This window comes from Citrus clementina, unplaced genomic scaffold (assembly GCF_000493195.1).
Source record: "Citrus clementina cultivar Clemenules unplaced genomic scaffold, Citrus_clementina_v1.0 scaffold_5, whole genome shotgun sequence".
NCBI lineage: Eukaryota > Viridiplantae > Streptophyta > Magnoliopsida > Sapindales > Rutaceae > Citrus > Citrus x clementina.
In genome coordinates this window covers 29,835,952-29,857,487 of record NW_006262201.1, presented here as the reverse complement: position 1 = coordinate 29,857,487, position 21,536 = coordinate 29,835,952, and the positions used below count along the sequence as shown (strand labels likewise).

The 21,536-nt window shown below is 34.8% G+C and overlaps 3 protein-coding genes across 13 annotated transcripts; 1 reads left to right on the top strand and 2 right to left on the bottom strand.

The window, feature by feature from the left end:
- Positions 1 to 280: 280 nt before the first annotated feature.
- On the top strand, positions 281 to 8,540 carry LOC18043018 (multisubstrate pseudouridine synthase 7). 5 transcript variants are annotated; one of them, XM_024185202.1, is made up of 21 exons: positions 282 to 543; positions 982 to 1,060; positions 1,238 to 1,444; positions 1,857 to 2,074; positions 2,284 to 2,356; positions 2,586 to 2,642; positions 2,932 to 3,011; positions 3,104 to 3,166; positions 3,269 to 3,356; positions 4,037 to 4,139; positions 4,285 to 4,388; positions 4,675 to 4,748; positions 4,893 to 4,957; positions 5,097 to 5,275; positions 5,837 to 5,904; positions 6,003 to 6,063; positions 6,788 to 6,825; positions 6,960 to 7,028; positions 7,161 to 7,512; positions 7,948 to 8,093; positions 8,337 to 8,540. In XM_024185202.1, the coding sequence occupies exons 1-20, from the start codon at positions 329 to 331 to the stop codon at positions 7,972 to 7,974; spliced, it is 2,220 nt and encodes a 739-aa protein (XP_024040970.1). In that variant the 5' UTR covers positions 282 to 328; the 3' UTR covers positions 7,975 to 8,093; positions 8,337 to 8,540. The 5 variants fall into 5 exon arrangements, with proteins under 5 accessions (XP_024040973.1, XP_024040970.1, XP_024040969.1 ...); XM_024185201.1 differs by having other exon boundaries at positions 8,280 to 8,540; XM_024185203.1 differs by having other exon boundaries at positions 7,948 to 8,223.
- A 54-nt stretch (positions 8,541 to 8,594) lies between these two features.
- Positions 8,595 to 10,477, bottom strand: LOC18041247 (protein IQ-DOMAIN 14). Of its 2 annotated transcripts, XM_006432925.2 has the most exons (4): positions 10,125 to 10,477; positions 9,655 to 9,894; positions 8,982 to 9,584; positions 8,796 to 8,893 (listed from the first exon to the last, which is right to left on the bottom strand). In XM_006432925.2, the coding sequence occupies exons 1-4, from the start codon at positions 10,251 to 10,253 to the stop codon at positions 8,873 to 8,875; spliced, it is 993 nt and encodes a 330-aa protein (XP_006432988.2). In that variant the 5' UTR covers positions 10,254 to 10,477; the 3' UTR covers positions 8,796 to 8,872. The 2 variants fall into 2 exon arrangements, with proteins under 2 accessions (XP_024040978.1, XP_006432988.2); XM_024185210.1 differs by having other exon boundaries at positions 8,595 to 9,584.
- Positions 10,478 to 11,205: 728 nt separating this feature from the next.
- On the bottom strand, positions 11,206 to 17,021 carry LOC18041246 (serine/threonine-protein kinase Nek1). Of its 6 annotated transcripts, XM_024185208.1 has the most exons (16): positions 16,774 to 17,005; positions 16,484 to 16,532; positions 15,746 to 15,852; positions 15,565 to 15,631; positions 15,123 to 15,188; positions 14,621 to 14,667; positions 14,472 to 14,517; positions 14,211 to 14,291; positions 14,074 to 14,116; positions 13,946 to 13,995; positions 13,773 to 13,854; positions 13,604 to 13,653; positions 13,272 to 13,345; positions 12,948 to 12,999; positions 12,210 to 12,650; positions 11,206 to 12,086 (listed from the first exon to the last, which is right to left on the bottom strand). In XM_024185208.1, the coding sequence occupies exons 3-16, from the start codon at positions 15,829 to 15,831 to the stop codon at positions 11,406 to 11,408; spliced, it is 1,866 nt and encodes a 621-aa protein (XP_024040976.1). In that variant the 5' UTR covers positions 15,832 to 15,852; positions 16,484 to 16,532; positions 16,774 to 17,005; the 3' UTR covers positions 11,206 to 11,405. The 6 variants fall into 6 exon arrangements, with proteins under 6 accessions (XP_024040976.1, XP_006432986.1, XP_006432987.1 ...); XM_006432923.2 differs by lacking the exon at positions 16,484 to 16,532 and having other exon boundaries at positions 16,738 to 17,021; XM_006432924.2 differs by lacking the exon at positions 16,484 to 16,532.
- Positions 17,022 to 21,536: the final 4,515 nt, after the last annotated feature.

The following is a 21,536-nucleotide window of genomic DNA, read 5'->3' as shown; positions in this document are numbered from 1 at the left end:
CATCAGCAAGCTTCTATTATCAGCATGCATTATGGTCATTAAAGTGCTTCACACATGTTCTAGTCTTCAAAGTGCAAAATTCAAAATGCTTTTAATATTTAATCAATTTATCATGCAATTACTTACCTGCCCTCGCATATTAAATATATATTAAACTTTATAATAATGGTAGGAGTATAAAGTAAAAATATCTTTATACATTTTATTTAAGAGAAGGGACTAGGGATGAATCTGAAAATTACCCTTTTTTAATTCTACTTTTTTCTTTTTCTTTGAATGAATCACATTTAAAAAAGAAAAAGGAAAAAACTCATGGGCACAAAAAACGATGCGTTTTGGATCAGAAAATGGTCCAATGATGAGAATCCCAGTGTCATCTTTGTTCTGGCAATCAGCTCTAAAACCCTACCCGCTCTTCTGCTACAACAGTAGATTCTGCAAAACCCTAACAACAACAACAATGAAAACTGTAGACGAATCCGACGCAGGCATTCTTTGTTTCATCTCCAACCTCCCTGGCTTTCGTGGCATCCTCAAGCAAAGGTCCCCATCATTTCTTATTTCCGCATATTCGTTTAGACGCATGCAATTCTAGCGCACGAATGTAAGGTCAAAGATGAAAAATTTTGAGTAATTCTTTATCTGAGCATCTTAGTTTTATTGCAAATGATGAAGAATAAAAATCAAAATTTTCACTATCGGGTAAAAGAGCTTCCCTCCAATCCCCCCCCCCCCCCCCTTAAATGCATTTTAGAACCTTATGGAGTTGCTTGTGTATAACCGAAAATTTTTTGGAGGTTAGTGTTATTAACCCAATGAAGAAAATTGCAATGTAATGATCTCAAGTGCTTGTGTGTAAAATGACGAGTGTTCATAATGGAGCAAGCACAGAGTTTTATAATGAATTATGATCCAATAATTGTTATAGTTGTTTCGGCATAGTCTTGTAATTTTTATTTTTATTTTTTGAATTTTATGTAGGTATTGTGATTTTATTGTCAATGAAGTTGATACTGATCGAAAAGTTGTTCATTTGACCAGTTTAGATGTCCCTCCAGAGGTAATCGACTTTGCACTATATTGTTTTCTGGATTCATTTTAAGTTATATATGCAAGCGTGTTTGTTTATCTGTTTTATACAGTTGATCCATTATGGTAAAGGGCAAAACAAAATAAAGATTTGTTGTAACGAAAAAAAAAAAGACATTGAGATGATTTACTTTTCTGATCCATTCAGGAGGCGGCGGTGGAACATAATGAAACTAAGGCATCCGATCAACTGAATAGAAGTTATGCTTCTGAAATAGAATCATTCAGATCACTGGCTGGTGATTCTGATGCGCAATGTTTGGAGACTCTAATAAATCAAGTAACTTCTGGGAAAAACGAAGACAGTATTCCGCCCATAGTTCTTTCTGCAAATTCGGATAAATCCCATCGAACAGTTAGTTTACATGCTTGATCTCATTTTATTTGTGGAGTTGTAAAATTGCATTGATTATGTTAGCTGTGAGCTTGGTTTGGCACAGATTGAGAATATAGTTGAACTCATTCAAGGGTTTGTTTGGCTGTGAATTGATAGTTTTGTAGGTCATAAACAATGAACCTTGTAATAAGAAACACAAGTTATACTTGATTTAGATACTGCAGAAATGGTAATTAGGCTGAAGCATTTTGATAATAATTTGGTTCTCTGCCATTTGAAGCTTTGGTTTTGGGTCCTGAGAGATATATCCATCATAAGGTTCTTTGATCTTAGTGTTCAGAGATATACGCATAGTACTGAACCAATCCAGAATTTATTTTCTTTCCCAATTATGTAGTTGATTAAATTTTTTTTTTTTGGGATCTTTTAGGCAATACATAATTTCTTTAAGGACAACTTCAAATTCCTTGTCACTGACACCGTTGATGGACCAGATGCTTCATCAAAATGCATACGCGTAAGATTAAATTCAGGAGGGAATAACAACAGCATGGGTAGAAATTCAAAGAAACGGAAAGAGAGAGGTGATAACCCTTTTGATAGCAGAGGTTCAGAAAATTGGCCAGAGCAGCTTGGAAAATTTCTCAGGTAATGGGTATATAGGTACCCAGTCAAAGCTTGTCCATCATGGAAACATTCTTTTATATGTTTGTTGATAGTATTGACAGCATAGGTGTTATTTAAGAGAAGTAAATTCCTTTGCCCAGTGAAAATTTTCTATTTTCCTACCACCTTTATTCATGGTGTCAAGTGGTCCTTAGAACGCTCTGATAACATCTTACAAAACACTAATTCAGGTTTCATCTGTACAAGGAGAACAAGGATACACAGGAGGCCTTGGGGTTGATCAGCAAGATGCTTGGCATCCTGGTATTTTCTTCTCCTTTGGATCATAAACGGCTTATTTATGGCCTGCTCTGTGGTTTGATTATGAAAGGAAGTCAAAGTGGAAGTCTTTTGCTTTCAATTGCCTTTTCTGTTTGCTGATTGATTGTGTTCTTTATGATTAATTGATATTGATTAAACATCAAGAACATTAAGAACTCATAGATCATACTCATTTAATAATCACTGTTTGACTAACTTTTCGATTTTTCAGCCAAGATCATTTGGTTTTGCAGGTACAAAGGACAAGCGCTCTGTCTCGACACAAAGGGTTAGTAATTCTAGGCTTCTTCCTTTCCCTGCAGCTTTTATCTAGAATTTCTTTGTTTACCTTTTTTGAGAGATTATTTGCTCCAGCATGAGGAGAATTGTTCGTTGTACGTAATCCAATTCTCATAATTTTGAGTGCATAAGGATTTCAAATATCATGATCAATCATATAAACATTTCCTTTTATCCATGCTTTAAGATGAAAAGTTTGCACAAAAAAGTGAAAATGATAATAGAAATATAATTAATTTGGAGATAGATGTTTATTGAAGCAGTTCTGCTGGTTGCAGGTCACTGTTTTCAAGCAACGTGCGAGTAAGTTAGCTGCTCTTAACAAAAGGTTGATTGGTATCCGGTTGGGTGACTTCTGGTAAGAATAAATGAATAATCGGACCTGTCTTGGATTTCCTGCATATACATATATATTCTTGGTGTATATGGTTTGACTTTGTTATTGTTCAGTTATGTCAAGGAAGGACTTCTTCTTGGTCAGCTTCTTGGAAATCGTTTCACAATCACATTACGGTAAGAATTCTTCATTGGATATGGGTTCCACTTTTTCTCTTATGCCCGAAAACAATCATGTGTGCCTTCATTGCCTTATGGATCCTGTATGCACTATATCAGAGGAGTTGTTGTAGATTCTGAAGATGTCATCAAAGCATCTGCAAACTCCTTAGGAAGGAATGGGTTCATCAACTACTTTGGTCTGCAGGTACTTCCTTCCTCAACTCTCGCTCCCTCCCTCCCTTTCTTTCTCTGTCCATGTTTATTTTGATTATAACTTTGTTTTTTTTTTTTTTCTATATTCATTAGAGAGAAATTTGTTGCACAGTGCTTGTTGATCTTTTAGCTTATTGTTGGTCAGAACCAAGGGCAGTGTTGGAATGAAAGATTTGAATTATTACATTTTGGACCAGGGGGTGATTTTAGAAAACTATGTCTGAGAGGCTGTAATGTGTTAAAGTAATTCTCATATTTGTATCAAATCGATTTTCCTTTATCAGCCCTCATTGTTCATAGTTCCATCTGAGAAAACTTAAGCATGTGGTGTGTGTGAGCCCATTCGGGCATTTTCTGTGAAGAAAGAAGTAAAAATGACAAGGCCACTGAAGACTCTAATTAGATGGTTGAAATAGTTCATTATAGTTGTTTGGCTAAAGTGATCTTGTGCCTTTTAAACCAATTTGAAGGAGAGTGTGCCTTATTATTATGCAGATACGCATGACCTATGACCTTTTGCTATGAAATTAATTTTGAGATGAATTGAAGTTAGATAATAATAGTTAGTGTTTCTGGGGAACCGTTACCTAACCTATTTATGTGTGTGAGCTTTTTAATTTGAATTGCTTACGACTTTTTAACTCTTCTTATAAACTATTATAATTTTGTCAGCGTTTTGGAAGTGGTTCTGTGCCAACCCACCTTGTTGGAGCCACATTACTACGAGGAGAGTGGAAAAGTGCTGTAAAGATGATTCTTGATCCAAGGGAAGGAGATATCCTTTTATTGTTCTTGAGTTCTGCAAGGAGACTCTTTTATATGCTTAACTACTAATTCAACTGGTTTATTGCATGCCATTGTTAATACATTATCATCACAGAATTCATAAGTTGTTTTTCTTGACTTGGATCTTGAAATACAAAGAAATGAGATAAGTAAGGCACGGGAATACTATAAAGAAACTGATGACATTGACGGGACCCTAAGGAAATTACCTCGCCATTTGGTTGCTGAAAGGGCTATAGTAAGTTTTCAAATGTAGTGCCTTTCCATAGCTTTCTTTTGTTTTGTGGCTTTTAATGTTTAGTGCTTGCATAAATTTTTGTGAAATCTTCTCCAACTTGTTTTCTAAGCTAAATAGCCTTTTCCTTTTTATTTGCCCTTTTCTTGATAATCTTTCAATTTCTGTTTGTGTCCTCAAGTCAGTGATGATGTTCATGTTTTTTAAGACAACTTCTGAAATGAGATCTAGTCATTTTTCTGTCATTCTTAACATTATTATTATTATTTTTCATTTTAATCATGTGCAGTTGCAGTGCTTGAAGAAATGTCCTGGGAACTACTTGCAGGCCCTAAAAGCTATACCTAGGACTTTGAGAATGATGTGAGTAAATTATCCGCCTATGAGTATATGATTTCAACACACACACTGATATACAGGCCAGCACGCATTCCCTAAAACAAGAGAAAAATGAAATGTGCATTCAAATTTCGGCACTTTACAATGTTTTGCTGCTGTAACATTTAGGTATGTCCATAGTTACCAAAGCTTTTTGTGGAACCATGCAGCTAGTGCAAGAGTGCAAAAACATGGTATGCTGCTTTATTTTGTTTTGCTGAATTTCACTTCTCTACAGAAATTTATCCATTGTCTTAATGTTTAGTGTCAAAGCTGTACCATCTGTGTTTGAATGTAACCACTGAATCTTGTTCTGCAATTCCTTTGTCGCAGGAACTGAGCATGTTGTCGTGGGAGACTTGGTATTTTGTAAAGGAGATGATACTGAAAAGGAGTTGGGATGCGTCAATCCTGAATTTGAGTATGAGAGTTCTAATGACGCAGATGATTCTAGTCATTTAGATGAGGTGCCAGAAACTGATCATCCTGACGGAAGACATAACCTTGTCAAGGTTAGTTTTAAATAGTATTCCTTGTTTTATGATTCTACTACTGCTGATGACTTAAACCTAGTAAAAGAAAGAAAAATTTAGGGCGACATAGTTCATTTTGACTAGACCCTTCTGTCTGATTTCTCCAAGGGTATTCATCGTCCAGGTGTAAGATATAATGTTAAAAAAAGAAAAAGAAAAAGGAAATCAATGTACATCTGCCTTATCACAGTTTATCTGAGAATTGGAAAATAAAATTATAACATTATTTGCTGAAGCATTGATAGAGATTAATTCTCCTATGCTTAAAATGGGAATGACATAGTTGGTGATTCACTTGTTAGGAAGATTTATTGAGTAGCAGTAAAGAACCTGTAATTAGTTGGTGGGAAGTTGTCTAAGTACAAATAAAAAACCTGTAGTTTGTTATCTGTTATTATTTTATACTCCATTCACTGAAGCTAAATGTGAAAGGCATCCTGTTGTTGGTGTTTTTTTGTTCACTTAAGTTGAATGTAAACGTTAGAACTAACTTGTTTAGTTTAAGTTGAGAATTTAAGCTGGCTTTCTATCATCTTTCAGACTGTAACTGCAGAAGATATCAACAGTGGAAAATACACTATCGATGATGTCGTTCTTCCTTTGCCTGGGTAAGAGAAGACAGGAATCCTCATACTTTCTTTTATATGTTTCAGCATAGAATGAACATTTCTTTCATGTACAGCACAATTATTTTCTTGTTTTGCAGTTCACGGGTTATTTATCCAATGAATGATGTTGCTGAAGTTTATCATCATTTGGCAGAGAAGGTATATTATATTGACTGATACTGCTGAGGTCTTTATGATGAGAGTTGTGCTAAATTTTATATTTCTCCCTTATATAGGGTTTGTTTTCAGCTGTTTATTTAAACTGCTCAGTAGAACATAAATATCTGAAAGATTAACATGCATATAACAGCATAAATAGTAGGTTTAGAAACAAAACAATTGGTAACAGTTGAGACTTCTGTTATGAAATGGTCTTCCTAGAATTAAGGAATTATGAATAACTTCAATTTAATATATTCGGAGAGTTAAATGCTGGAATGGATTTCTGGACACAAATAAGAGTGGATGCATGTATGTATGCACTTAGATTGACGTCGGCCCTGTGATAGATAAATATACCATTTAAAGGTTCCACGATGAAGTGGAAAAACGTTGTCTAGAAGGTACCATCGAATGGTAAATAATTATCTGTATTTTGAATTTTTATTTAGCCAGAAAAGGGTTTGGGCAGGCCGTGTTGGCTGGCTGGTGCATATTCTCGCAATATGTGTTCTGCCATGATCTAGATTAGTTTCTATGATTGATTGGGGTTAAATCAACTGTTTGAAATCAGAGAGATGCAAATCAAAGGGATTTCTTAGGTAAGTTATTGTTACTTGGAGTGACCAAGATATGTAAAATAGTAGGCACTAATTATGCACTACAACTGATTTTTCCAAGTCTTTCTTTTTTGGTTATTAATTATTTATTTTTTATTGAGCAGGATGGGATTAACTTGACAGAGAGTTTACATAATGTCAAGTATGTTGTCAAAATATGTCCCTTATTTTCTTACTTAAAACTAACCATCTCAGTATCTTGCACTTTTTCCGCATGTATATGCTTATTTTTTTCTCTCCAACTGATTGAACTATTACTTGTGTGTATCTTGTTAGGGAATTTTCAATAACCAGTATGACTGGAAATTATAGACGGGTATTTCAGAAGCCTATGGACTTTGAATGGTATGCTGGTCTTTTCTTCGATTATTATTATTATCATTTTCTCATCATTTTTCTTCACTCAGCGGTATTACTGGCATAAATGTTTGGATTATAAACCTAAATGAAATATGTTTGTCATTTTTGTTGTGACAGGGAGTTGCTCACTTACATTGATGGTAATAAACCATTAGCAGAGACAGATTTGGACAAAATTGCCAAAGATAAACTTGCGAACATAGTCAAAGAAGAAGAAGCAGTCTGTGGAAATAAGAAAAAAGATCCATCTGACTGCATGAAACAATCAGAAAGCTTAAGTAAGGATATAAAGCTTTCAACAGAGAATAATGAAGCAGCTTGTGCCAAAGAAGTAAAACAGCCGCATGTTGAATCTGTGTGTGGCGCTGATTCTCAGGGAAAGCAGATGGCTCTAAAGCTGGGTCTTACCCTTCCATCTTCATGTTATGCCACTATGGCCATAAGAGAGCTGCTAAAAACATCGACATCTGTAAGTGATTTCACTTCCTTTTCTTCGCTTTTATGATCTTTTTAATCTTAAAGTTGATTTTTCTCAACTAGACCATTGTTAAGTTTCATGCTTATCAAATCTGCTGCTGTATGGATGAGTAGCATTGGGCATATACCTGTATACATGATAACTTCATATAACATGATGAGGAAGTGAACAGTATGACCTGCCTCCGAATTGATCCAAACAAGATTAGGATTTTCAGGGAATTGCAAACTGGCTCTGAAAAATTGAAATCCCTTCTCCAGGGTGGTTGGAACTTTTTGACCCAAACAATAGGAGGCCTGTCAATGGCCAAAAGCATAACCTGTTGCTAGTCATATATTATGTAACTCAAACTTGTCAAAGGTTTCTTGATGTAATGTAGTATCCTTGTATTCATGAAGCCTAACTTTCAGTTTACTGCCTTTGCAGGTTGCATTCCACAAGACATTGAACTAGTGAGCAAATCCTCTCTTGTAGAGATTGCATTCTGGACAGGCTTTTGGGTGTAATCTGGACACAGTTGTAATTCGCGAATCAGGAATGAGGAACAAAAAAGTTCAGCCCTCAACACATAAGTAATTTATCAGTAACACAAACAATATATAAAAGCTATTTATTATCGACTTAGTTGCTGAAGCCATAGATGATATCTGACTAAACCAACCTGCTATGCTTTGCTTTGTTGTATTCACAAAGTTAACTTTAGTGAGTTTTTTGTTTTAATGCTTGTTCTCTATATCATTGATTCTATGAACCTGCAGGGTATATGAAGAAGGTGTTAATTACCGAATTTGTTGCTTCCTGTTTGTATGTGGCAGTATACATGGTACCCCAGAAAGACCAATGGCTTCTTAACCAGTGGCTCATAAACGGAGAGGGGAGGTCGAAGAAGAAGATTTTTTCCCCTCTTGGACAATTTTTTATTTGTACTTGAGTTGCAACATTATATCTCAAGTTATCAAGGATTATGAGTTATTATTTTTCTTGTTAAAGATAGCACATTCTACTTTACGTTTAACGAGGCAGTATTGGAGATAGCACATTTCACTTTAATTTAACGAGCGGAGTCTGAGTTGTTAGTCCTTTTTTAACATTAGGTATCCATCGGTTCACGCACTCTTGAACTAGTGATAAAAAATCGTCTACCAATTAAAAATAAAATGTGTCCAATATATCTATTTATGTACATGTGCAGTAGTAAAACTGAACAAAGTTCATTCGTGTTCACTTGTGATACATGAGTGAGCAATAAGTGATCCCATCTGTGCTTATTTTTCTCCTGAAGCTTCAAGTCTTTGTTCGTCATGTGTTCTTGATTGCATCCTTGGTGCCAAAGAGCCAAAATGATGAATTGCTAGTACATGTTCACATAAGGCTGCAGTCAGATGAATTTGGATATCAGACGACCAAACATTCCAGATAAGATGCAAAAATGAACCCAACTGCCAATCTTCATAACTTACCTCGTATGCTAGAAGAGAGTTGCAGTAGCTGGAACGACTGGTTATTGTACTGTTGGCATCAGAATCTTCATCCTTGACAACACTTCTCTTTTGGTAGAGCCTGATGAACGCGGGGTCCTGGTTTTCATTAGTGATGGGTTTCGAGTTTGGAGAAGAGCATTGTGATTGAGCATTTGCCAGGAAGCTGGTGGTTCCGTCCAAAGAAGCCTTTCGCTTGCTTTCCGATCTCACGTTCCGTTCAGGCCGCTGTTTCGGTTCACTCTGTGACCTGGCTTTGGCCCTGGAAGATTCTGTTTTGGCCATATAATTTGGTTGGAAAGAAAAGTCATGAGACCCAGGACGTGTATAGTTAGGTTGCCGGTTAGAGCAAGAGGCTCTTCCTGGAATTGTGTTGCACGTTACACGATGATGTCGAGGCGTGTTCTGTGCTGTGGAGAATGAAAACTCCTCGTATTGATGATGTTCTTGCCTCGAGATTGAAAGCTGTCTTGAAAAATATCTTGTGGCCCCATGTTCTATTCTGTCAATTTGTGAATGATTTAGATACCCATATTTGCTCTTTGAAACTTCATGTGTTTCATAAATATTTGTGTCAATTGCTTCCTGCAAATCAAAAGAAAACACATTATTATTATTTGTTATAACATTCCAAGAACTTCGAAAAGGTACTTACCCTGTGAGCTCTTCTGAATTCATTTTCCTGAGTGAATTTTCCGTATCTTGTTGATTGGCTTTTGCCCACAAGTTGTGATTCCTCAGCCATCTGAATTCTCTGAAACCGAGCTCTAACTTGAATTGCCATTAGTGCGTGCATTTGCCGAAGAGTAGCAGCTATTTTTTTCCTCACTTGGTGACCCCTTACAAGGGCTTGTAATTTGACTAGTCCCCTTAAAGCACCCAATGCTTTCCTTGCCTATTCAAGATATCAATCAATTCACTTAGACAAGTAATACTGGTTTGTACGATTTTCCAAATTTCATTTTATTTTTTTGAAAGGCAAAAATGATAGGAACATATAGTCAGATAGGTTCCAAAATCTGCAAACACCAATCCTAAAGTCTCATCCTCAGTTTTTAGGAAAATAAATTCAAAAACACCATTTAAATAACAATACTAGAGGCTGTAAAAGTTGAGAAAAAGTACCAGGAAAGAACGAAAAACAGCCTGAATTTTGGTGGCAGCAGCATCAGCAACTTCTCTGCTTATTCTATAGGTAGCTGGTTTTGGCTTCCTAACTGTTCTAGCAGTTGCAGTATTTGCCGCCAAAGCCATGTTGTCAATGTGATTCTGCTGATTTTGCAGGTGCAAAATTGCCTGTTTTACCGCTGGGTTTGTCTTGATCAAGTCAAAAGATTTGGTTCTCGTATGAGTTTTCTGCTTGCTTGATGATCTACCAAAGCTCCACCTCCTCTTAATAATAGGTGTTGATGGCCAAAACCCAGATGAGGTTTCCTGGATTTCTTCAAAAGAAGCATTTTCTTTCTTCCTCTCTTTCTCCTCTTTTCTTCCTAGCAAGAAGTTAATTATCCATTTGCTTGCCTTTCCCATTTCTCGCTAACTCAAGACTTCTGCATGGGGGTGTCTATTTCCTTTTGTGTGTGTATATATATTATCTTGATGTTGTTGACTCATGCATTAATGCTATTTCTTCTTTTTATTAACCTTTCAATTATTTGACTTTTTTGTCAAGTGGGTTTGTAAGTTTGTGTAAATAAATATTAGCTAAGGCCTGCAAAACTTCTTCCAATTTAGCCACTTGCCACTTTCTGAAGATTTCTGTCAATTTATTCCTCTACCTTGTTGGAGCTTTCCCAACTGCTCAATTCGTTCCTTTCTGTTTTTTTGTCTTTGAGAGTAGAAAAACAAACACTCCCTCTTTATTTATTAGCATAGGATAGCCGGTATTTTCTTGAGATAAAAATATTAACTTGATTAGCTTACTGTCCAAAAGCTAAGCAAATGTGGACTAAGTGTGGGCACTGAAACAAAAATGATAAACTTAGTGTGGCATTGAAGCAAAAATGATAAACTTACTGTCGAGTTCAATACAGCAGAAGGCCAAGGAAAAGAAGTTTTGGAAATTCACAGAATGAAGTGTTCATACAGATTGAACTTACAAGATTACAATACATAACTACAATTTGTCCATTGTTTGTGCAATAACTATCTGCCAAGATACAAATGTGGTCCTCAACTTTAGAAGCTAAGAATTTGTATCGATAACCTATCATACAACACCATCCAGGTTAAACCAAAATCAACAAATCACAGACATGGGAAATATGGAATTAAAATCCACTACAACCTACAAATTAGTGTTTGCGTAAGTGCCTAGTTCCTCAATCACTGACCCAAAATAGAAAAAAATACTCAGCTCTAAAGATTGTCGAAGCTGCAGATATGGTACACACATGTGCTGGTAGTTCATGGGTGTTGATCATCTTGCTTGGCAGTGTTTTCCTTGATGCTCTTGGTTAACCAGATTGCTGTCTCCCTGGGTGAAACTTTCCCGGGTCCGAATGGCTTTAGTAGCACCCCAAGCTCATCATACCTTTCCTGTTGCAGCAATTTTGCACTAAATTCGAGCAAGCCTTCCAAAGCTTCGGCACGTTGCTGGTATGATGAAGTGTCAAACCGATGGCGGCGTGCGTCTGATGAGTTGCGGCTGGATGCCCCTGCCGTTGCATTTTGATCTGATGAGTTGCTTCCTTCCTCCTCATTCACCTGAAACATGCTGTGCTGAATACCCTGCCAGGCCTCTGTGAATTTGTGATTTGCAGAGGCTCTGTCACATTTCTGAACAGTACATTTGTCTTTGGTGATCGAACGGTCAACACAAAGTGGTGAGCTGGAGGAGCCTTGTGCAGAGGTTGGTGAAGTTTTAGGAATGGGAAAGAAGGTATCCTCATATGAGGCCAATGGGAATTCAGCTATTCTATCAATTCGAGGCTCGTTAACAGAAACATCTGGTGATTTTACACAATGAAGAATACCAGTATTAGGCCTGTAAGGCAATTCTCGAATTGCAGCAACCGGCGGCAACGGCAACGATGCTCTGCGACTTGAAGGGATAGATTTTTTTGATGGAAGGCGTGAAACAGGATGCTGCAAGAATAAAGAAAATAACATATAAGATCCCAATTCATGAAACAACAAATTACACTTGGAGCTTGGAATGATTCGCGACTTCATGAATAATGAAGGAGCGAGAAAGTCATATGATCTTACAGATTCATGTTTCTTAACAGCATATGACCCTCTCCGATTTGTAGAAGCTTTTGATGAAGCAAGCCTGGGAGTCTTGGCAACAAATGAAGTTTTTGAAGCAATTGGCTTACAGATGACTGTCCCTTCATGGCTGCTTTCAACAGATACTTCTGATAACCTTCGATTCAAATAAGCAGGAGTATTGTGTATTCCCTTAGTAGAACACAGAGAATCTTGCTCAGTACCAGATATACTCGGATTCAAATTCCTATTATTGCTGAAAGAATATTGCTTCTCTCTATAAGAGGAAATGGGAACATCGTCTGGCTCTGAAAATCTTGTTCTCCTTGCGTAGTTAGATTCAGGCCAGTGAGATAGAGAGTTGCGTCTAGGCCTATTGAGCTTCAGATGAACCTTGAGAACATAAGGCTGAAGGTGTGCGTGTCTGAGCAGTTCTGCAGCCTGCCATAATACAACTTCAAATGAGAGAGAAATTTGCATCACCTTTCCTAATGATTAAGCAGAATATCATTTTTCTTCCATCTCTGGAATCATCCAGGGATTTCACTATAAGGTCAGTTAAGTAGCAGGTGGACCATTGGAATAAACATATTAGGGCTAGTATTAAACTTTACAGAAACAACTTAGAAAGATTTAATGTAAAGAACTTGTAGATCATCTTGATATGGTCCCATCATACTCCACTAGAATAAATGCTTTCATATGGCATAGAAGGAGGATGAGTGTGAATGTACATACACTTGGCCTCAGTTCAGGATTTTTCCGCAGCATGCTTTTAACAAGACCCCGACTGAGAACAAAATTGAGCAATATGATTAGACCGACAACATTCACTGCATAAAACTCAATCTTTAACAGAAATATAGTGTATTCAAAATCTGGCTAACTACCCAAAAATATTATTTGCAACATCCATTTATCCACAGCCTATGTCGGATATAGTGTATGGAATTAGATTGCTTAATGATTCATTTTAAACAAGGATCATTAGCCAACTTTTCTATTAATAAGAAGTAATTTGAAGATAGCCATAACTATAAGGATAGAAGGAAAAGAACTTACAAGGCACCAGAGTATTTTGTTGGAAGTGGAGCAACTATTGATTTATTTATTTTGTTGATCAGTGCTTGCATATCCTGACAAAGACAGAAAATGATTAATAAAAACAAGAAATTCAGAACATAATTGCAGAAAATGCAGGAAAGCAGATTACTTTATCTTCTGTTAAGTATACATTCACAGAACTTGGAAGAATAAAATTTTGTAACAGTCACATATGCATACGGAATTGCTATATACTTCAGTCGTGATCTCAACTGTAAACACACATGAAAGTGGCAGTTTAACAAGCTCTAAAAGTTTATGACGCAATAAGGCAGGGTCTAAAAACTTACAAATGCCTTAAATGCAGGCTTAAGTGAAGTCATTTCATATATACAGCATCCTGTATAACAGATATTCAAGACAAATAAATAAATACACAGAAACTGAACTCCATAATACACGTAAGTTTAAAAATCTTCGGCTGTCATATTACACAGACAGATATAACTGCAGACTTACCTAAAGACCAAATATCTGACTTGGAACCATAAGGTATATCAGCAAGAAGCTCGGGACACATATAGCTGGGAGTCCCCACAACCTGAATTACAGTACAACAGCACTCATTAATGAAGTCAAAAAAAGCAAGCAGAGGCTCGGAATTAGAAACATAACCAGCTTATTTCACTTACAGAGGAAGCAAGATCATCCGAAGTCAAAATTTTGGCAAGTCCAAAATCACCTGCATTTGAATCAGTCACATGTTTAGAAGAATTATTATACCCTTTAAAAAAAGTCTGACAAACACAAAACAACTCACCAAGACGAATATCTTGATCTTTAGTCAAGAAGATATTAGAACACTGAAAGATTCAGAAACATCATCAGTAGGAAAAGCTTCAGAGGTAGTGGGCTGATAGTAACGATCTTTTAAGTATATAAATACATGCCACTAACCTTGACATCACGATGAAGAATATGATTTGCATGCAGGTAGTCCAGTGCCATCAAGAGCTGAACAAGCCATTTACAAAGCTTCTGTGGAAAGTCCAATACATAATAATCAGATGCGAAGGTTTTTCAAAATTTTAGAAGTTTAATGAGCAAAGCAAATATTGGGCATACAACTAACAGAATCCAAGTTTCCACAAGAGTGCTGAAGAAAAGGGAGCAGGGGGAAAAAGGAAAAAAAAAAGGGAAATTAAAAGGAAAAAAAACCTCTTCAGAAAAAAGTTTGCTGTTTGCTTTCTTTATGGCTTCTGCCCTGTATCACATGAAGTGCATAGCATAAATATTCGCAAGGCTGGAATCATAGTAGATTCAAATACTATTCCATAATCTCAACATCATCAAGAAAGAAAACTTACATATCTCCTCCTTCACAAAATCCTATAATAATGCATACGTAGCAACCCTGAGAAAATAGGCATGAGCAACTAACAAAATTAGTGCATACGTTATCAGTCAGGTGCAATATTACCATAGGAAAAAGAGACGGTTATAAAAGAGACCATAGAGACAACCCATCTAGAAAGATGGTAGAGTGTTAAATAATGCTCAGCAGCTCAGGGGAATCCAAATGCGTCCATTGCTAATGAAGATGACGGCTTTTAGCGTAAACTTTTTTGGATTATGGTGTAATAAAATTATGATCGGATAATGGTGATTCTGTAAAAAATTGGTTATGAACAACATCTTAGGTTGATCAATCCTCCAGAGAAGAAAGAACACTTGTATGCGAGGTTAAATTCACGTTGTTTGAGCTTTTAAATTTTGAAAAATACTGAGCAGCGAAATGCAATCATGGAGGAAAATTGACCGAATATAGATGAGAATATCAAACTATAAAAGAATACAGGCATAACATACCCTTTCCACCCAAGAATCTTTGTACTCCACAATAAATGGATTTCTAATTTTAGAAATGAGCTCCATCTAGATGAACCAGGAAAAGGATCAGTATGAAGATTGGAAGTTCAAATAAAAGATGCAACCTATAGCACATCCAACTGAAAATGCAATAACTTTAATTAGAGCTCAATTTCAATACATTTGGTAACCACGACTCATCAAAGCGAGGTCTGAATTTCTGATTCCTTATATGAGAATAAAATTGGCATACAAAACATGTCTGAGCTATTTCAGGTTGTAGTTATTTTCTTACAAGCCTACATTCTTTTTTTGGTTCTACAAGAAGAAAAAAAGAGGTGGAATACTAATGGAACATTTGAAGAATACAATTGAAAGACTGGAGATGCCAACATAAGACATCAAAAGTTAATTGAGGTCAACCAGGAGAAAGGATACCAACCTCCTGATGAGCAGATCTGCGCGACCTATCAGTCTGCCGAGCAAGACGGATCTTTTTCAAAACATATCTTAACATACCAAAAAAAAGTAGAACAAAGGGATTAGTCCATCACGAAAACATGAATCACATTATTCCATTTAAACAATAAGAAGTAATTAAACAAACTGGGATTCATTCTCACTTCTTCTTTTCATGCTTATGCCTCACTAGAAGAGCTGAACCGAAAGCTCCCTTCCCAATTTGCTCTAATACCTCGTACTGCTCCATGTGTGAGGTCCGTTCCAAAACCTTTACCAAACCGCATATGCAAGAGAGTTTCAGTGCCATGAGATATCACAAAAATGCAAAAAGAAATCCTCTACATTTCCCAAATTGTACACCATAAATGCAGAAGCAAATAAAATTTCAAGAAGTAAACAACAAAAGGAAGGTAAGTTACACTATCTGTAAAGTCACTCAAGAAGTGCATATCCTTTATAAGCAAACAAAATCCTCTTCACAAACAAAGAAAGTAACTATATCAAATATCACTTCTCAAATGAGAAAAAAAAAATACTAAAAAGAGCCTTAAAAGCCACGGAAAAAACAGCTAAAACAAAATAATGTATGTGATCTTTGAATTCAATTCACATATCATTCTCTGATTGCAAAAAATAGAAAGAAAACAAAAATAACTTTACAGTATTTAAGAAACTTATAGTCTCTGCAAATCTTTTATTATTATTATTATTATTACTTTTTTTAAACTGCATTCGACGATACTGTGGAACTTGTCATTCTACCTCTTACATTTCATCTGATCAACTAAAGCATTAAGCCTGCATTCAAGTTAATTAAAACTTTCTAATTAATGGAAATCAAGGAAAAAAAAAAAAAAAGCAAACAAATACTAACAAAAAGAGAGGAGAAAATATCTAACTTAAAAAGCAGCTTCAGGTCACAAATTATTGAGCTTCAAAATCAAACACCTAAATAAAAAATAAAAAAATGCAGCATAAATAAATACTACATTATGAAATAAAATTAAAAATATACCGAGAACCAAAAAATAAAAAATAAATCAACAAATGCAGCTTCGGAAAGTTAATCATAAGTAAAATGTTAAGATTCGGAACTTAAAATTTTATTAAAAATAAAAAAGAGAGAGAGAATGCAAATTAATAATTAATGTACCTGATGAAAAAAGAAAAAAACAAAGAAACGACGCACCGTCTTGATCCGAAGAGATCAAATCAAGAAGAGAGAAGAGAGGGAGGAATGCGAGCTTCGAGTTCGACTGGCATTATTATTATTATTGTTACTATTATCTTAAAGAACGACGAAACGACACAACGTTTAAGCCGAAACTGGACAGTTACAAGAAGAAGACGCTGCTTCGCAGCAGCAGCTGCTGCTCTTGCTATTCTCTTCTGCCATTGGAGTGTGTGTGTGTGTGTGTGAGAGAGAGAGAGAGAGAGAGAGCGAGAGTTATAATTTTTTTTTACACTTTTATTCTTTCGTTTAGTTTTTTTTTTTTTTTTTTTTTTTGAGAGAGAGTGAGAAAATGACAATCACACTAAGAGATTGGACCACAAATATTATATTTGTAAAAGAAATGGGAGCACAGCTTGTGATTTATATAAACAAAAGAGTAAGAGTCTCCTTCTTCGGTGAAAGAGACAGTAATTAAGCTACCTACATTTTGGGGGATTAATTAAAGATTAATTAATAAACTACTTATTTTAAGATCCTAGTAGAGACAGCTTTAAATGAGATTTTTAAGCTAAAGTTATACAAATCATGGAGAGAGAAATAAGATTTCGAAAAAAAAAAAAAACAAAAAATCATAATATTGGTATTAGGGGTCATGCCAAACTGTTGATCTAGCAATGTTATTAATTTGTACTTGATTCAACTAGACAACCTCTTAACCATTAGGCCTTTAACCTAATGAGAGAATTTTTGTACTTACAATATGTGAGAGGAAGAATTTAAACCCCCATAAAAATATTATTTTGATATACATAATACAAAATAATGGATAAACTCAAAGATAATATGTTTGTGTATATAATACAAAATAATGGACAAATTCAGAGAAAATACAATCACTTGAAAATTTTTCATTTCAAGAAAAAAAAAAAGAAACTGTTGTAAACTTAAAATGTAGGTCAAAATGAGAATCATCTTAGACTAAAGTAAAGCTGCAACTCTCTTATATTCACTCACTCTCTTTTTTCTTCTTTTTAAACTGAAAAAACACGTAAAATAAGTGTTGTGAAAAGGAGAGAAATTGAACAAAATCATCAAACAGAAGACTGCAAGAATTGAAAGTTGGACTCGGGGAAGGTCAAGTGGTCTTCATCAGAAAATTTGTCAGCTTTTGCTGGCTTTTCCTCATTATTATTCTCTTTTTTCTATTTTCATAATTCCTTTATCTTCGATTTTTTTCTTTTTTTTCTTCTTTTTAATACATATAGAAACGCAAAATAATACGATCGAGTCGTGAGTGGAAGAAGGCCGACCAAAAGGAAACAAAGGCTGGGGCCCACGTCTATTTCCTCTCGATCTACAAACAGTGTTTCCTCTTTCATCCTCAATCGCTATCCGGCGCGTTTTGTTCTGTTCAAATGACCCAAATGCCCTTATCTTAGTTATAGAATTACAGCATGTCTCGCGTTTACAGGACGTGGTGTGTCGTTTCGTTGAAAAACGTGGGGTCCGCGAAAGATGGTCCGGTTGGCAAGTGGATTAGCTTGTCCCCCAATCATGCCAAAGATTTTGCCTCTCCGTCGGGCCTCGTCTAGAATATCCCTTGCTCTCTTAATCAGAGAATTATCCATATTTAATATAAGCTCTTAACAATATTTAGATAAATAAATGCAAGTCAGATGAGCTTTGTGTATCCTGAAATTCAAAATTTGGTCAAAAAATCAAAATAAATCACTCGCTATTGTGTAATTCAACATTGCATATAATTCTACTGATTTATATTTCAAAATTTGTCAAGAACAATCTTGATCGGTACAACAATAATGATTACAACTTTTTAATATCGACTCTAAAATTAATAAATACAACCCAAGTTAAATATATTCGAAAATATATTTACTTAATTAGCCACTTTAGAAAAATGTCGTCAAATACAAGTATTTTCTTTTTTTTTCTTTTTTAATACTTTCTCTTTTGTTACTAACATACCGCATTGTTGAAGTGATAAAATAATGAGATAGAAGACAACCATTTTTTTTAATTTTTATATTGGAAGTGCCCATAACTTGATTATTATTATTTTCGTCCACCAACTTCAAAATCTAGCCAACCTTGTGGCAATCTTTATCAATGAATTGTGCTAAATGCCTAAGCATAACTTAGATTTTGACTTACATGCTATGGGGAAAAAAAAATTGACATATTCTTTGAAAAGTGACCTTTTAGCTGCCCAAAGCAAAATCATGAACACCACCACCGCACGACATAACACAACAACAAATATTTCATAAAAATTTGCCTTCAACTGGCAATTAAGGCACTAATTAAGTAAGCTTAATTGGGTGGAGTTGTTAGGTTTGTACAACTATATTGAAAAAGAAAATTCCATTTACGCCAATCTAATCATATGCCTCTCCTTACCAACGACCAAAAAAAAAATCATATGCCTCTCTAAACCAATATTTTTTTACGTAAAATTTTTAATTAGAGGACGGAGATTGAAATGCTATCAAATGAAAACACTTTTTGAGACACAAATTTACTAATGAATCAATTATTAGGGGTACTTTAATAAGAAGCGTTTTTAGTATGCTCTTCAACATATTGAGTATCTTATTTCACATCAAAGTCTTTCAAAATGAAATATTGGAACTCAATGAGAAATTTCAAAAAACATAGGGGGGAGGTAACCAATTAGTGGGGGGGGGACGTTTTGGGGGGTGAATTTTAATAATTAATCCCCTTGCTATTTTTTAAAAATAAATATACACATATTTTAATATCATTTTGTTCCGTGTATAGTTGACATGATACTTAGAGATGTTCTAAAATTTCTCTTGACTCGACATCGGCCATTTAAAAAATAAACTAGAATTAAGTGTTAAAAATACATTTATTAACCTTTTTTTTTTTAATCCTTTTGAAATAGATGATTGAATTACTAGAGATACTTTAATTAAGAAGCATTTTTAATGCTTTACTTGTTTGAGAAACTTTAATTAACAAAAATAAACTGAAGAACCTAAAACGTTCTCTCATTGATACAGCTTTAATTTCAACTACAGTGTAGCCAATATTATGATCTTTCAACTTGGATAAAGATAACAAATAGATATTTGCTGCCAAGACCAACAAAATTGAGTCCCAGCTTTTATTTCTAGCACATGCACGGGCACAATTTATGGATGAAGAATACTGACGCTGGCAATAAATTCTAAGAACAAAAATACAAATTTCCACTTACGATTATATATGAAGTTTTAACCACAAAGGGATCAAAATTTGATAAAGATTATAAAAAGGAGAAAATTGGGTACATTTAAACACATGGATCACGATAAAATATTTGAGTCATGATTAGTTCCTTTTTTTGGGTAATAGATGAATTGATTGCACAACACCCACTTTACAGCAATATCAACTATGGAGTAGCAAGATGTGAAGTAGTTGAGTAAAAGGGCCGGTCTATTTAAGAATCTTGGTAAAAGAAAAGTTGGAAATCTTGCTTCTAAAGTATTGATTTAGTGCATGCAAGAGACCATATAAGATCTCCAATTTGTCTTGTCAAAAAGGATTTAAAGAACCAATCATTAAGGTAAACGTTGCATAATTGATAGTCTGTTACACTATAATAATGGTACTAAGTTAATGGGATTTGATAACTTGAAACCTCACACTTAGCAACAAATATATGAATTATAAAAAAAAAATTGTATGCTGGAAACCTTTAACAATTAGAATAATATAATCTCAGGGAAAAAAATATATGTAAATGAAAATTTTGAAGGATGAATATGAGATTGATGAGTTATATAAGTTCAAATATTTTGGATTTGGGTATATCTCGTGTATAATTTATAAGTGATTGTACAAAGTTTGGAATTATAAAATTTTGAATCTACCATGTGTAAAATGATTTTTTTTTTTTAATGAATGTAATGTAATTAAAGGTGTGGGGCTTAATTTTCACCTTCATTGGTGAGAGCATGCTTACTTTCTGAAGCAATTACTACCTCCAATATAAGTTAGGATTTTTTTTTTTTTTAAGAACCAAAGACATTGGCCATAATATCATTCATGCAAAAAGTTGTGCAAAAAGATTAATAAGTGGAACTACCATGAAAGGAGATGTGTCACCCGTGAATTGTAATGAACAAACCCACTTTAATAATATATATTTATGTGAGCAGACTCACTAAATTAATTGAGACTTGCATTTTCAACAACTTTGGGAGATGGATATTATTTTGCTTCTTTAAAGCAAGTTAAAGAAGCCAACAAAACATTTAAATGGGTGAAAAATTCGATAAAAATAATATATAATTGAAGTGGAGAGCTTTGCTAGATGTTTGGATGATAAGTGTTCATAATGAAGTTGCTGAAGATTTAATATATGCTTAATTTGTTGAGCTCCGAAGCACTTGGCAACGATGGTCGCTACCTTTGAAAAAGATGAAAGTATCTAGCAACTAGCCACCTTGTATGTCATTAGCTTTTAGTTGGATTTAGTTGCAGTGGATTGTAATGGGCAGTTTTAAAGCAGCTCAATAGCAAACACGTATGATTTTAAAGCCCAAAATCATTAGGCTACCCTTGGGCTTTCACGAAATGTAGTAAACTCCAAGTAGCATACGGAAATCAAATTCTAAGTAGAAAAATATAGGTAAAATTAAAGCCTTAGATTGAAAAAAATATGTTTTCCTTTTATTAATTCGCAAGAATTAATGATTCTAATTTAATATTAATTTCCTTAAATTTGATATAATGGGATTTGTGTTACT

Bases quoted from the DNA above. Each gene is read 5' to 3' on its own strand.
- LOC18041247 (XM_024185210.1), bottom strand. From the start codon at position 10,253: ATGGCTTTGGCGGCAAATACTGCAACTGCTAGAACAGTTAGGAAGCCA. The intron at 9,895-10,124 runs GTACTTTTTCTC...TATCTTGAATAG, and splicing joins CTGTTTTTCGTTCTTTCCTG to GCAAGGAAAGCATTGGGTGC. The intron at 9,585-9,654 runs GTAAGTACCTTT...TTTGATTTGCAG, and splicing joins AATTCAGAAGAGCTCACAGG to GAAGCAATTGACACAAATAT.
- LOC18041246 (XM_024185206.1), bottom strand. From the start codon at position 16,033: ATGCACTTCTTGAGTGACTTTACAGATAGT. The intron at 15,189-15,564 runs GTTGGTATCCTT...TGGTTCATCTAG, and splicing joins GCAGATCTGCTCATCAGGAG to ATGGAGCTCATTTCTAAAAT. The intron at 13,996-14,073 runs GTGAGTTGTTTT...ATTCAAATGCAG, and splicing joins AGATCAAGATATTCGTCTTG to GTGATTTTGGACTTGCCAAA.
- LOC18043018 (XM_024185202.1), top strand. From the start codon at position 329: ATGCGTTTTGGATCAGAAAATGGTCCAATGATGAGAATCCCAGTGTCA. The intron at 544-981 runs GTCCCCATCATT...AATTTTATGTAG, and splicing joins CGTGGCATCCTCAAGCAAAG to GTATTGTGATTTTATTGTCA. The intron at 4,389-4,674 runs GTAAGTTTTCAA...AATCATGTGCAG, and splicing joins TGGTTGCTGAAAGGGCTATA to TTGCAGTGCTTGAAGAAATG.